Source organism: Aureobasidium pullulans (genome assembly GCF_000721785.1).
Source record: "Aureobasidium pullulans EXF-150 unplaced genomic scaffold scaffold_13, whole genome shotgun sequence".
In the NCBI taxonomy this organism is placed as follows: Eukaryota; Fungi; Ascomycota; class Dothideomycetes; order Dothideales; family Saccotheciaceae; genus Aureobasidium; species Aureobasidium pullulans.
This window is the reverse complement of record NW_021941033.1, coordinates 155,170-168,530: the sequence shown is the minus strand read 5'-3', so window position 1 is coordinate 168,530 and position 13,361 is coordinate 155,170. Positions and strand designations below refer to the sequence as shown.

General features: G+C 50.8%; 5 protein-coding genes across 5 annotated transcripts; 4 read left to right on the top strand and 1 right to left on the bottom strand.

Annotated features, from left to right (window-relative positions):
• Positions 1-482: 482 nt before the first annotated feature.
• M438DRAFT_277308 (uncharacterized protein) lies at positions 483-2,064 on the top strand (the record flags this gene model as incomplete). The annotated part of the gene is made up of 2 exons (XM_029900918.1): positions 483-1,017; positions 1,067-2,064. 2 exons carry the CDS (start codon positions 483-485, stop codon positions 2,062-2,064), a joined length of 1,533 nt encoding a protein of 510 aa, XP_029758880.1.
• A 766-nt stretch (positions 2,065-2,830) lies between these two features.
• On the top strand, positions 2,831-7,647 carry M438DRAFT_336671 (uncharacterized protein; the record flags this gene model as incomplete). Its single annotated transcript, XM_029903908.1, has 5 exons — positions 2,831-3,712; positions 3,763-3,993; positions 4,049-5,296; positions 5,348-5,716; positions 5,767-7,647. 5 exons carry the CDS (start codon positions 2,831-2,833, stop codon positions 7,645-7,647), a joined length of 4,611 nt encoding a protein of 1,536 aa, XP_029758879.1.
• A 1,683-nt stretch (positions 7,648-9,330) lies between these two features.
• Positions 9,331-10,604, bottom strand: M438DRAFT_346943 (guanylate kinase). The gene is made up of 4 exons (XM_029905795.1): positions 10,567-10,604; positions 10,389-10,499; positions 10,125-10,327; positions 9,331-10,060 (listed from the first exon to the last, which is right to left on the bottom strand). The coding sequence occupies exons 1-4, from the start codon at positions 10,574-10,576 to the stop codon at positions 9,806-9,808; spliced, it is 579 nt and encodes a 192-aa protein (XP_029758878.1). The 5' UTR covers positions 10,577-10,604; the 3' UTR covers positions 9,331-9,805.
• Positions 10,605-10,839: 235 nt separating this feature from the next.
• M438DRAFT_356714 (uncharacterized protein) lies at positions 10,840-11,708 on the top strand (the record flags this gene model as incomplete). Its single annotated transcript, XM_029907119.1, has 2 exons — positions 10,840-10,862; positions 10,916-11,708. 2 exons carry the CDS (start codon positions 10,840-10,842, stop codon positions 11,706-11,708), a joined length of 816 nt encoding a protein of 271 aa, XP_029758877.1.
• Positions 11,709-12,263: 555 nt separating this feature from the next.
• Positions 12,264-13,222, top strand: M438DRAFT_45894 (uncharacterized protein). Its single transcript, XM_029910120.1, has 2 exons — positions 12,264-12,780; positions 12,837-13,222. Exons 1-2 carry the CDS (start codon positions 12,567-12,569, stop codon positions 13,163-13,165), a joined length of 543 nt encoding a protein of 180 aa, XP_029758876.1. The 5' UTR covers positions 12,264-12,566; the 3' UTR covers positions 13,166-13,222.
• Positions 13,223-13,361: the final 139 nt, after the last annotated feature.

Below are 13,361 nucleotides of genomic sequence, written 5' to 3'. Positions count from 1 at the left end.
TCTTGTCATGTCTTGCGCTACACTTAGAAAGCCATTGATTGGTTGGCTTGGAGTTTACTAGAGGCGTACTGTACCCTTACATGAGAAGCCATATTGTTTCAATCCATCGATTCTCAGTGACATACCTCTCAGATGCACCGTGCAGAAACAGAGGCAGAAGAGGAGTGGGCTTGGCGATTATGCGTTGGAGTCAACCCAGGGAGACGCGACGTCGAGATCCCAAGACGAGTCGGCTCGAGTTAGAACGTGACAATAGGCAGACTCACATATAGAAGAGGAGGATCAGGGCTTAGGATTGACACTTTGCCGCAAAGTAGGGATGTTGTCGGATGACTCCTCTTCAGCTTTGGCTAAAGGGTCCTCCTGAACGGAGCAACCGCGAAACAGGACAGGATTCGACGCAGCAGCAGCACACAGCTGAGGCTGCCGTTGACGAACACGGTCAGGTCGAGCAAGGATCATGGTCGTCTGCAATCAAAAGCATGGTCAATTCTCTCAGGCCTACCTCGACCAGGTCTCCCTCACGGCGCGCCTCCGTCAGACACCCCACACCGCCCCCCTCCCAGCTCTCTTCGACATCACCGCGACCGCTGTCCGACGAAAATGAAGCCATCGAGACTCCGAAACAGAGCGACCGTCCGGCCAAACGCCTCAAGCTGACGCTCAAAGGTCCGAAGCTAGCTGCTGTGCCTGCTGACGTTGTTGGCAACACAAACGCGACCATCCCGTCCCCGAGACCGCCCGTCAAGCTGACTCTCTCCGAGCCACATGGGAACTTGCTCCAGACTACGAATGGTGTGCGCAAGACTCTGGATGTTACCGAAGACCCAATACCCTCCAACACGTCACCAGCTACAACTCCGGCTTCAGCTTTGGATCCACCGCAAAGAGAGACTCGAAAGACGTCAGAGAGACGTAGTCTGCGCTCGCATGATGAAGGTCCACGACTGAAGAGCGAGCTGGCTGTGTACTTTCCAAACTATGAGGATATCATATACGACTCCAACAAAGAACCGGGTAAGATCAAGTCAGTCGAACGTCGCGGCCAACGGCTAACCAGCTGTAGAATTCATCACTACAGATACCATCATTCATATCAGCAATGAGCCGTATAATCCTGCTCAAGACCCGAACTACAAACCAGACACCTTGACTTCCCATCCAAGAACCCAGCGTGCCTCTGCTTCTCCTACGAAACCGTCGTCCCCACCAAACCAGAAGAATAAATACAATGGAGCTCAAGTCATTGACTTCTCGTCCATCGAGAAGAGTGTCGGCCATCATCCGAAAGACCCTTTGACTGATGCCTTCTACTTTCCATCTCATCGTCGAGCAGAGCGCAAGGAGAAGCAATTGCGCAACATCGAGAAGGAGAGGGCCATGCACGAAAAGGCCCACCTTGAAAGACTCCTCGAAGCTTTGCAAGGGCATGACTGGTTGCGTGTCATGGGTATCAACAGCGTGGTTGATGCAGATGCGAAGAAATACGAGCCCAAAAGAAAGTATTTTGTTGACGAACTGAATGCGTTGCTGTTGAAGTTCAAAACATGGAAAGACGAGGAAAGGCGGATCCGGCAGGAGAAGGAAGCTGCCGCTATGGCCGGAGCAGAGGACGAAGACGAAGATGAGGACGAGGAGAGTGAGAGCGAGCCGTCTTCGAGTGACCTGGACGCTTCTGCAGCCCGTCAGCTACAGGTTGAAGCTTCCGGAGGTGCTAAAGGCGGGAAAGATGGCAAAGCTGGAAAGCTCCAAAGCAAGACGAAAGCCTCTGCGCCAGTCCCCGAACCTGCACCTCCACCTCCAGCACCACTCCCGACAACATATCGGGAGCCTACGCCGGATGGACCTTTTGTGAGCTTCTACTCCAAGCCTCATATGCGGGCGTCAGCACTGGGAACTACACGACATGGTCGAAGTTTGACAGCCTTCGGCGTTCCGTTGCCTGAGGTTGAGGAACAGGACTTTGCTCTGCCCGAGGACTACGTGACGCCAGACGCACTGAGAGACAATGCTAGGAAACGCAGGAGGATGAAGAGGGAGAGTGCAATGGACTCAAGCAAGTGAGACGGACATACAGGATGACACATTGTTAGCGTATATGGAGTGGGCGTTCTGGCGCATGGATAGCGAAATACCCTGAGGGATGTTGCATTCTAGTCATTCAATAAAGACAATGGCATTGACATTTTCACGTGCCATCCACCTTGTCACACGACCTGTGAGTGTGTGAAAGAAGCTTGCCGAAAGAAGGAACTGTGACTTGTGAAAGGCGTCGAGCCCATTCATTGTTGCCGACTTGCAGATTTCTTCGACACCAGCCATACTCGACAAGTGAAACAATTTGGAGAGCAGAATTGTGAAATATGGCAACGGATTCTCACGCGTTTCACTGTTTCAACTCGAGGAGAGTTTGGATGGTCGATCAGGGCCGCAACGAAGGCAGCGGCGGAGAGTGCACAGACCGCTCACATCGAAGTTCCGGCGTCACTCTCTCGACAGCATCAACTTTGGAGCTCGTTCGATCCGTCAGAGCCTTGCGCGCCCATCAGATCCAGCATCCATACTCGTCGCCTCCGCCTTCTCATCTCGCCACTCTCCGACCCGGCCAACACTTACCTCGTCTCCAGCGCTTCACGACTGCCGCCTTCACACGCGTCCAAACACCACCGCCGCCCCACCTCACTCGCACCCGTCGTTCTTTCCTTGATAATCGCAAGCGCGACATCAGCACGACTTTAGCGCACCAACGCGACCGATCGCGCATGTCTTCTGGCATGGGAAATGCAAACTGATCTGACACTTGGTCAAGAGGTTGCGCGCAGTTGGCGCCATGCCGGGCTACTTTGACAACGCTCTCCCAACCGAGCAATCGCTGGATCTCGGCTTCTCCGTCGTCTCACAAAAGGTCGATCTTACCGTCGACTTTGCAAAGCAGGTCATCTCTGGCTCCACCGAAATCACCATCCAGCCCGAAATAAAGGATCTCAAGACCATCCGCTTGAACTGTCGCCAGGCCCGTATCTTGAGCGCAAACGTCGAGGGCTCCAAAGCACAAGTCAATTATTCCGATCCTTATCAAAAAATAAAGCTTCAAGGGAGAACAACCGCTCATCAGCATGAATATCTTCGCAACAGAATTGAGGGTGCCATCAAGCAATCACCTGATCCAGAACTGGCCCTGACGATACCCTCCCGCGTCACCATCAAGGAGCTGAACAGCGAGTCCTCTTCGACAATAGCCAGAGATAGCCTCAAGCGACAAGAAAGCGATTTCCCTGCTCAGGCCGAGACCCCAACTGCATCACATGCCCAGGAACCAGCATTGAGATATGCTCCACTCCGAGTCGTAATCGATTTCGAGGTTACGAGTTTCCGCGACGGCCTCCACTTTGTTGGTTTCTCCGACAGTGATTCCAGATATCCTCATCTATACACCAGAAACACGCTGGGACCTGGCGCCATATGCTCTGTTTTCCCCTGCGTTGACGATGCCACAACTCGATGCATGTGGGAAATCTCTATCCGATGTCACAAAACACTGGGCGATGCTTTTAGAAAGGCCCCGCAGACAAGTCCCACCGAGACGGATGTCGAGATGACCGGGACTGACCAGAAGGACAAGAAGACGAGGGACGAGTACCTGATCAACCTCAGCGAGGAAGAAAAATCCTTGGATCTGAGCATCGTGTGCTCTGGTGAAATGACAGACGATGTATGCAGACTCAAACATATACCAATATTGCTTTATCTGACAGATTTCAGATCATTGATCCTCAGGACCCTACTTGGCGGACGGTCTCATTCGCCTGCTTTGCCCCTGTCACTGCTCGTCATATCGGCTTTGCCATCGGACCCTTCGAACATGTTGATCTGACGGATTTCAGAGAAGTTGACGAAGACGACAAGCTTGGTCAAAACGCCATCAAAGTTGATGGCTTCTGTTTGCCAGGGAGAGCAGAGGAGTTACGGAATACTTGTATGCCAATGGCCAAGGTATGTGCTCTGCGATTGCTACATGACCATGGAAGCCGTCTGATAATCCGTCTAGGCCATCGACTATTTCACTGTTAACTACGGCTCCTTCCCATTCTCCAGCTACAAGCTCATCTTTGTTGATGATTTGACACAAGATGTGACACATACGGCTTCTCTGTCAATATGCAGCACGAGGTTACTCTTCCCAGAAGATATCATCGAGCCTCTGGATCCGAATACACGGGTGCTCGTTCATGCCCTTGCAAGTCAATGGGTTGGCGTCAATGTCATACCCAAAGAAGCCCGAGACATGTGGGCTATCACTGCCATCTCTGGATTCATGCGAGACACTTTCATGCGAAAGCTTGCTGGAAACAACGAATACCGCTACCAACAAAAACTCGCGTCGGAACAAGTGTTTGAGCAAGACGTTGAGAGATATAGTATTCATCAACTCGGCGCTCAACTTGACATCGATCCCTCGGAATACGAATTCATGGCTCTCAAATCGGCAGTAGTGCTTTTCATATTGGACCGCCGATTGACAAAGGCGAGTGGAGCAGCTGGCGTTGGACGCATCATCACCAGACTGTTGCTCAATGCGAAAACAGGCGACCTTCAGAACGGCGAGCTCTCCACCGATTGGTTCCATCGTCTTTGTGAGAAGCTTGGCCATACCAAGCTGGACGCATTTTTCAAGCAGTGGGTGTATGGCGCTGGTTGTCCTTTGTTCAAAGTGAACCAACGCTTCAACAAGAAGAAATTGGTTGTGGAGATGAACATCTACCAAATACAGCGCGAACGCAAGATCAAGCCTGAGCTTTCGCCAACAAACTTCATGAGAGAAGCCAAAGAACAAGTGTCAGAAGTTTGGGCTCCGGAAGTCTCTGATCCCTTTACTGGGCCCATGACAATCCGTATCCACGAAGCCGACGGCACGCCATATGAACACATTGTGGAGATCAAGGACACACATACAAAGATCGAAATTCCTTACAACACGAAGTACAAACGTCTGAAGAGATCAAAGCGGGCAAAAGAACGAGCCATGGCCGCCAATGGCATGGACCTTGGTGGAGAGGCCGAGAATGACGTGCTGCTATACTGTCTCGGCGACGTCCTCCAGTCGGAAGACGAGGTCAAAGACTGGCGCCTAGTTGACTGGGGCAAAGAAGAGGAAGACAGAATGGGCCAAGAAAGCTACGAGTGGATCCGTATGGATGCTGACTTTGAGTGGATTGGTAAAATTGACTTGATCATGCCGATCTACATGTATGTCAGTCAGTTGCAACAAGATAGAGATGTCGTTGCACAATACGAGGTAAGCAGCAAAAAGCTACAAGGTTGTAATTTCGTACTAACAAATCCGCAGTCACTCCAACACGTTCTGAAACAAAACGCCCATCCTTTGATGTCTACCATCCTCGTCAGAACTTTGATGGACCGCAGATACTTCCATGGTATTCGCACACTAGCGGCAGAGGGTCTCACGAAGTGTGCTACGCCCAGCTTGAATTGGGTTGGCCAGTACCATCTTGAAAGAGCCTTCCAGGAGTTCTTCTGTTTTGCAGATTCACCCATGCCTCGTGCGAACGACTTCTCCGATCGCATGGGCTACCTTCTCCAGAAAGCCATTCCTATTGCATTGTCTCATGTCAAAGACGAACGAGGCAAGGTGCCTATGAGTGTGAGGAGATTTTTCGTTGACAAACTCAAGTTCAACGATAACTCTAACAACGAGGTAAGATGAATGTGCAGCTTCTGCTTTACAGAAGGCTAACAAAAGCTTAGTTCTCCGATTGCTACTATGTTTCCACACTTATGCGATGCCTTGCCGAGTCTTTGGTGGCTTCAGCAGCGCCGCAACAAACCTTCATCACAAATCCCGATGACGACGATGACTTGATGCAAGAAAACCTTGAAGATGAAAAGTTTCAAAAAGAGGCCATCAACGAACTCGAACGCTATCGCCGCATCGACGAGTGGATCTCTTCTTACCAAAACATATATTCAGTTACAGCTCTTGAATGCATGCGAAAACTCTTTGAGCATGGAGTGGTCAAGAACAAAAAGGCCGAGATCTTGCAATACACACAATCTGGCAATGCCGACGAGGTTCGACTGGCGGCATGGGACTCTCTCGTCAGGCTCAAGCTTGCGAGGCGGCCTCAGGTACTCAAGTATCTATTGCATTGCCTAAGCGATGACCCTTCACCTTACTTCAGAGATCAACTTCTCCAGGTGTTGGGCCGAGCCTTGGGAACGATTGCCTTGAAAACTCACGAAGCTGAAAAGCATGCACCCAAGCCTGTTGAGACTGGAGGGCTGGTTCTCGAACAAGAAGAACCTTTGGCCGTCCAGTCGGTACCGCTCCATGATATTGGCAAGAGTCCACCAGAACTCGCTCTGTTAGCGCTCAAAGCCGCCCTTGTTGACGATGAAGTGTTCAAGGCAGCATTGTGGCATGTTATTCAGTCACCAATTCTCGCCATTCCCGAGGTGGTCTCATTCCTGGATATTGCAGCCCTGATCTACGATGCGTCTAACGGCCTTGTTGTACATCTGCGACTGCCTCGTTACTATTCCGCAACGAACATAGGCAAAGGTAAGGTCAAGTTTACAGAAAAACACAAGTACCGCACAGTGCCAACGGCCGGACTCGGCTTGGAGGAATACCAGATGGTACAACAGTATGACCTCAAATATACTGGACCGCTATCGAGGGATGTCAAGGACCACATCAAGCTGCAGAAGAACCAAGCTCGCGAACAGGTGCAGGAAGAGCAAGCCTTGAAGAACAAGATTGCCGCCATGCAGCAAGAGATCCAACAGCAGCAGCAGCAACAACAGCAGCAACTCAAGGTCCAGACTCCAGGCCCTGCACCGTCAGCTCCGAGACCCTCGCAAGTGTCATCCACGGCTATGTCACCACCACCTCTGCCGACTCCGACTGGGTCTATGAAACTCACTCTGAAGCGTAAGCAGAGCTCGACGGCCGAGCCGCGCGCAAGTAGTCCCAAGCGCCCTCATCTTGTCCCGCCTACTCCAAATGGCACAGCAATAACACCGAAGGTGGAAAAGAGTCCCAGTCTGAATCTTGGAAAGATACACGCCCAGACACCATCGCGCACAGTATCTGGCGCATCTGCACCTGGCTCAGCAGCTCCGTCTCGAAAGCCTACTGCCAACGACAAACCAAGCAAGTCCAAGGTTGTTCGCCTGAAAATCTCGAAGCAGAAGAGATTGCAGAGAATTCTTTCGCAACCACCTCAGCCAGGAGCTCGACCTCAAAAGCCAAAGGTCAACCTCCCTGCCAAGATCAACACTTCTTCCTCGGCGCGACCTAGCCCTGCACCCTCGGCAAGTGGTGGCTCGCAAGCCCGTGGTGCAAGCAATGGCGGTGACTTCTTTGCTAGCCCCGAAGTAACTACCGCATTGTCAGCAGGTGCGAGCGTTGCAACTTTCCGAACCTGGGATGGTTTAAGCTCGATCAAGAAAGAAGCCGATTCCGCACCCATGAGCGCAGTGAGCCCCATGACGACGACCTACCCAAAGAGCAACGGCAGCACAACTGCCACCGGTACCATGAGTCCGCGCCCATCGGAAGGTGCAGAGGACAAGAAGCCAGCACTGAAGTTCAAGCTCAAGCTTGGCAAGAAGCCGCCGACCTAGATGTTTATTTTCCTTTCTTGTCCTCCCCATCTTCCTTTTCTTGTTCTCCTTTTTTCTTGCACTGCCGGGCTTTCGAAGGGGTCTGTGCTATTAATGCGAGCTTTGTTTCAGCATGGCGTTGGCGGGATCCGCGGGCAAAACCAAAAAGTGAACATAACATGAGAAGAAAGAGAGACACAAAATAAACAATTTTATCAATTCCAGTTGACCATGCTTGTTCTGTGATGTCCTTTGCGTGAGCTTCTGCCGTTGACAGTCTAGCGGATGTGTGCTGCAGAGAAACAACAGGACCTTGATCTCTCCCTTCCCAGCGGGCAATTGGCGGACATGCTAGCTGTGGCAAGGCACAGCGTTTTTCGATCGTAGAGGCTTGTCCGGAGAGAGTGAGGCCTCTTGTCTCCTTGTCGTAACTCATACACCAACTATGGGAATTGTAGCAATCGAGCCCCGCTTGTCAGACTCGAATAATATGCATTGGCATAATTGCTAAGTTTACCAGAAGGCTGCATATGTTGCATAACGTGTCCATAGCATGATCTTGTTGTATAATGCCAGCGATTACTAATTTACTTAGGGGCTCTGTTTCTGTGAGTTCTGACTTGATGATCAGTGAACTGCCTTGTTATGCTCAGTCGACCCTCCATCATACAAGATTCATAGCAATCTGATGATCACATTGAGGAAATTTGGATCTCTCCTCACTTGGAAAAGACTCGAGACTGTGGCAACAACGCTTGATCATTATACTCGTCTTCAACTCCGGAGTATAGTCATATAGGTTACGCATCTCCATGACCGTCAGTCTGGCGGTATTTGTCGATTGATGGCGATCAAGGTGTGCTTGTTCTACGAAAGGCATTTGGTAGCTTGCTATCATCAACATGTAGTGGCAGTAAGGGACGAGTCAAGGTTTGCTGGATGTTTCCTGTATCAGCGGGGACGGAAGAGGTTAGTTGGCGAGGCTGGTGGATAGACGGTTGCTAATTTAAGTGACGTTGTGTCTTCTGGACCCGAGATGCTTGTTATGTTCCCGTTGCACTTGCGCTTTTGGCGGCTGTTGTATGTATATCCAGTAATGACAATATTGGCCTGACGATCCCTGTCACCGTAGTTGTTAGCGGCCAGAAAGCGAGTGCTAGGTAGAAAGATACGACACACCTAAGGATATGATGATATACCTTTCCAACTTGTCCGATAAACTCATTCTTGATTGTAAACGATCTGGTGATTCAGCAGATCTACCTGCCGTGCAACATCGTCGAAAGTAGTAACCAGAAGGTGGGCGAGATTTGGTCCGACTAGTGCTCGCATCTCTGACGGCGTCATGCCCTTGGGCAGTGCCATGGCAGACAACGCAAAGAAGGCATACGATGCAAGGTGTGCTGTGGTTCCAGTGGTGTGTGATGCCTGATGTCGTGTCGATTAGGGCATGGGTTACAGTCAAGAGAGAGACTCGGGCTCATGGCTGTTGAGGGCTGATCTGATGCTCTCATATCTCCCGTAAAGTGCTGAAATAGCTGGAAGTACGCACAGATCTAGCCAGGGATGGGAGCGCAGGAGCCGGGAGCAGTGGTTTGGTCTAGGGTGATGGACCTGTGTGTTGCAGGTGACTGCCTGTTCTCGGCTGTGCGTTCCTGGAACTTCTTATCCTTAGCAACTTTCCTAGCCGCTCTTTCCAAGAAGGCGTTCGATTTGTTGGCTTCATCCTCGGGAAGATGTGAGGATGGCATGTTGAGAACTAAATAGCCAAGGTAACTCAGTGGGAACGGTGATCAAAAAGTGCACAACCTCAAACCAAAACTCACCTTCCTTCCCTACCTCCATCTGAGTTATTGAAAACAGGTATATAATCCATCCACCCTCCTCACAGTAGACCCTTCGGTCGAGTAGCTCACTTGGAGATTATTCCGAAACTTGCAGTCAAAATGCAACGGAGGGGTTTTCCCTAGCTATACAGCTGCCTCTTAATTCAATCTTTGTGAGTTGATCAGAGGCACGAACGATTGAGTTCTGCTCATTCCAGGTTTTAATTCTCTTTTTCTTTTTTCTTCTTTCTTCTTTTGGTGATGTCTCCAGATTGGAAAAAAGGAGTGGAAGCAAATTGTGAATTAATGTATTGCATCGTAGCATTTTGGTATATTATCATCTTCATCTCTTTCTACTCCTCAGACACGCAGAAAGCCTTGAATTCTGTCCAGGCCTTCTCGAGGTCGTCGTTGATGATGACCTTGTCGAAAACACCAGGAGTCTTTGCGAATTCGAGTTCGTTCTTGGCTTGTGCAAGACGCTGGGTGATGGCATCTTCGGTGTCGGTGGCACGGCCACGCAGACGGGCCTCGAGGATCTCGATGGATGGTGGTTGGAGGGAGAGGTAGCGGGCGTTGAGGCTGGTCTTCTTTACTTGCTTGACACCCTGTGATAACGGTGGTCAGAAATCATAGTCGAGAGCAGGATTCTTGTGGTCTAGTGGTTCATACCTCCATCTCAATGTCAAGGATGCAAGTGCGGTCCTTCTGGGCGACGTCGCGAACGGCCTGGACGCTGGTGCCGTAGTAGTTGCTGCCGAACTGGGCGTGCTCGATGAAACCACCCTGATCGACCAACTTCAAGAAGTCCTCCTTTGTGACGAAGTGGTATTCGATGCCATTTTGCTCGGTGCCTCTGGGTTGGCGAGTAGTGTCTTGTGTGTATACAATCAGTCCCTGGTGTCGATCAAGGAGATGGTCTTGTCATGTTCGTACGAGAGATGGAGAAGCCGAAGCGGTCGGGGTACTCCTTGAGCAGGCGGTTCAAGTGGGTCGACTTGCCAGAGCCAGAGGGCCCGGAGATGACGATGGGACGGTTGGCCTTTTCTGGAAGGTGTGATTCATGTCAATCAAAAGTCCCGTATCTGAGCGTTTGTTGGTGGCATTGACGGACCGATGGACATATTGGCGGTGGAATAGGTTCGCGACGAGATGTGGAGACTTTTGGTGAGGAAGGAGCGACAGAACATGAGAAGAGGAAATGGGCCTTCTAGAATGTTGATGTGTTTCGGTGCATGTGAAATCTAGGGGTGCTATCTTATCTCTTGGCCTGATATTGCGGGGTTTAGCGTCGTTAGCTCCTTCCTTGTGAGAGCCGCATTTCGGCCTCCGTCGAAATTCTGACGATGGTCCTGTCGCATCGTCATTCGTCCTGAGCAAATCAAACATGGCAATGATAGAAGGAGCACAGTATGGCCTCCGTATAACTTCACACTTAATCACAGTACTGATCACTATCGCAGAGTGCGGAGGTCAGACCTCATCGGATCACCACAATCCTCTCGTGCATCCTCGCCAGATCTCGACACACTAGAAAGACTGGGTGCGAACCTACAATTCGAAGTCGTCGACAAGGCATTTCAGCCCATAGAGACGGTAGAGAACTTGGAAGATGAGGAAGAAGAACTCGAATTCCAACTATTTGCGCCCACAAAATCCACAACTGATGCCTCTACTCCCGCCCCTGCCGCTCAAAAGATTCGAATTCGTTCGCCCTCAGAAGAACTTAGAGAACCAGGCATCGTTGGTCTAGGTCGGCCACTAAGCTATTACCACACTGGAGAGCTCGACCCTGTACGCGCAAAGGAGTTCGAAATTGCTGCTGTGACTGGTGCCGATGTCGTCGCAATGTCAAAGCAGCCATGTCCAGGATGTGCATACCCGTGGAAAGTTATCAAGATGCCGCCATCACAAGCGAAGTCAGCTCTCGCAGCGGCCGCTGCCCAATACCCAGTGGCTGAGGCTTTCTTGCCTGATGTACCAAAGAAGCGCACACGTCTAGGAAAGAAGGCCAGGATCCAAAAACGACAGAAGCTGGCTGCTATCAAGGCAAAGAAGGAAGAAGAAGGCAAATCGAAGGAGGAGAAGGAGAGGCTCGAGCGTGAAAAGAAAGCCAGAAGGAACAGAGAGAAGAAGTTCAAGAAGAGGGCAAGAGATAAGGCCAAGAAGGCCGCTGGAAAGGACGGAGATGATGCTGATGCAGCTGACGACGGATCTGATAGCGACAGCGACGCAGATGTGGAAATGACTTCATGAGCATAGGCTGGTCCTAGCTTCATACTACCCTCGGATTCCTCCCATCAAAATGCACGATTTCAATGCCCTTCCGAGTGGCCCTGCGGAACCTCGATTCTACCTATCACATTTGGCACACCAAAAAGAGAGCGAAGTTGAAAACTTCTAGGATTGTGAATGCTTCTGTGGCTATGGAGTCTCCTCGGCACAATCCTGTCAGAACAGACAAAGCCAATCTTGATGAATGCTCTGCACTCATGGGAGTTGATCATGTGCTCCGTTGGGACTTGAGCGTTCACGAGCGCAAGTCCTGCTTCGGCATCTGCCAAGCAGTCAACGTCCTCCTGTCAATTTGCTCAGGCTAGCATGTAAATCAGGCCGCTTGTCGAAAACCCATCTGGTCTCCTCGCAGGCTCCTTGCGCCGCATAGTCTGCTCTTACTTCTGCTTCCGAACTTCTTGGAATCCAATATGAGGACGCAAAGTTGGACCAAACTGGCATGCGTCTTTCGTTGAAGCATGTAACACAAGATCAATCATTGAATATGCTCGAGTTAAGCTTTTTCATGAAAAGGCTGACGGACGCATCTCCCAGGAGCTGAGGTCGGCAAAGCAATTATCAAAACTTCATGAATCTACACACAAGAGCAAACTAGATATCGAGAGTTCTTAAATCTCGACTTTCGTGTATGATGAATACTGGTAGCATGTTCCTGCTCGATTGTCTCATCATGTCCTTGTCATCGTCCGTCCAACCAGATTTCCAGAGCGTTCTGGCTTTCGGTATCTCGTCCCTTGTTCAGATCACCAACAAATCTCATCGTACGCCCGTACAATTACTCCAAGCAAACATTCCACGCGACGTCTAACGGCAACCACAATGGGCTCTTCCACACCCCCTGAGGACAACGACGACAGCAGCAACGCCGCCGATGTGATCAAGATTGACCTCACCTCGTATCGACACACCGGCACTTACTACAGACCCAGTGGCCCTGCCTACACTTTCCCTCCACCTGAAAAGTTCCTCAAGTCTCTCAGCAGACACTTCAACACCACGCTTGCTGCCGATCAAGAGTTTCACATATACAATGGTACGCTGCCGCACCATTCCTTTCTTCAGCCCAGCTCACTGACCGTCCCACTTCAGGTGCCGAAGTCGAATTCACCAAGCTGCCAGATGGCTACACCGTCGTCAACAAGGCACGCCCCGATGGCACCCTAGACCTCGAGATTCACGGACACTTCCTCGCCGGAAATCGCCATTTCAATTCGGGTCCTCAGTTCCTCGAGCACGTCTTTGATATCATGAGGCTTGGACAGACTGACTGGCTCGAGCTGAGACCAGAGTTCACTAGGATACCCGATGGTCTTAGTTGCCGGTGTGCCCTCTGTGTCAAGCCAAGTGCCAAGCACGACAAGATCCAGCAGAAGGTTGACAGAGAGGTCAAGAACAGGGCCAGACGTTCTACAGTGTGAACAGAGTATGTGTGGTGCTTGGAGTACGGAGATCTTTTAGATTACTCACTGCTCTGTACACTCACAGTCACAAGCTATCTCCTCACAGTCAATCCTCACTTTAACCTCACTTCCTCACATGCCAAGAATCCACTCCTCTATCCACAAAGCCAGCTCTTCCCAACCCAGCACCGTCCCTTTCTCTTCTCCATCAACA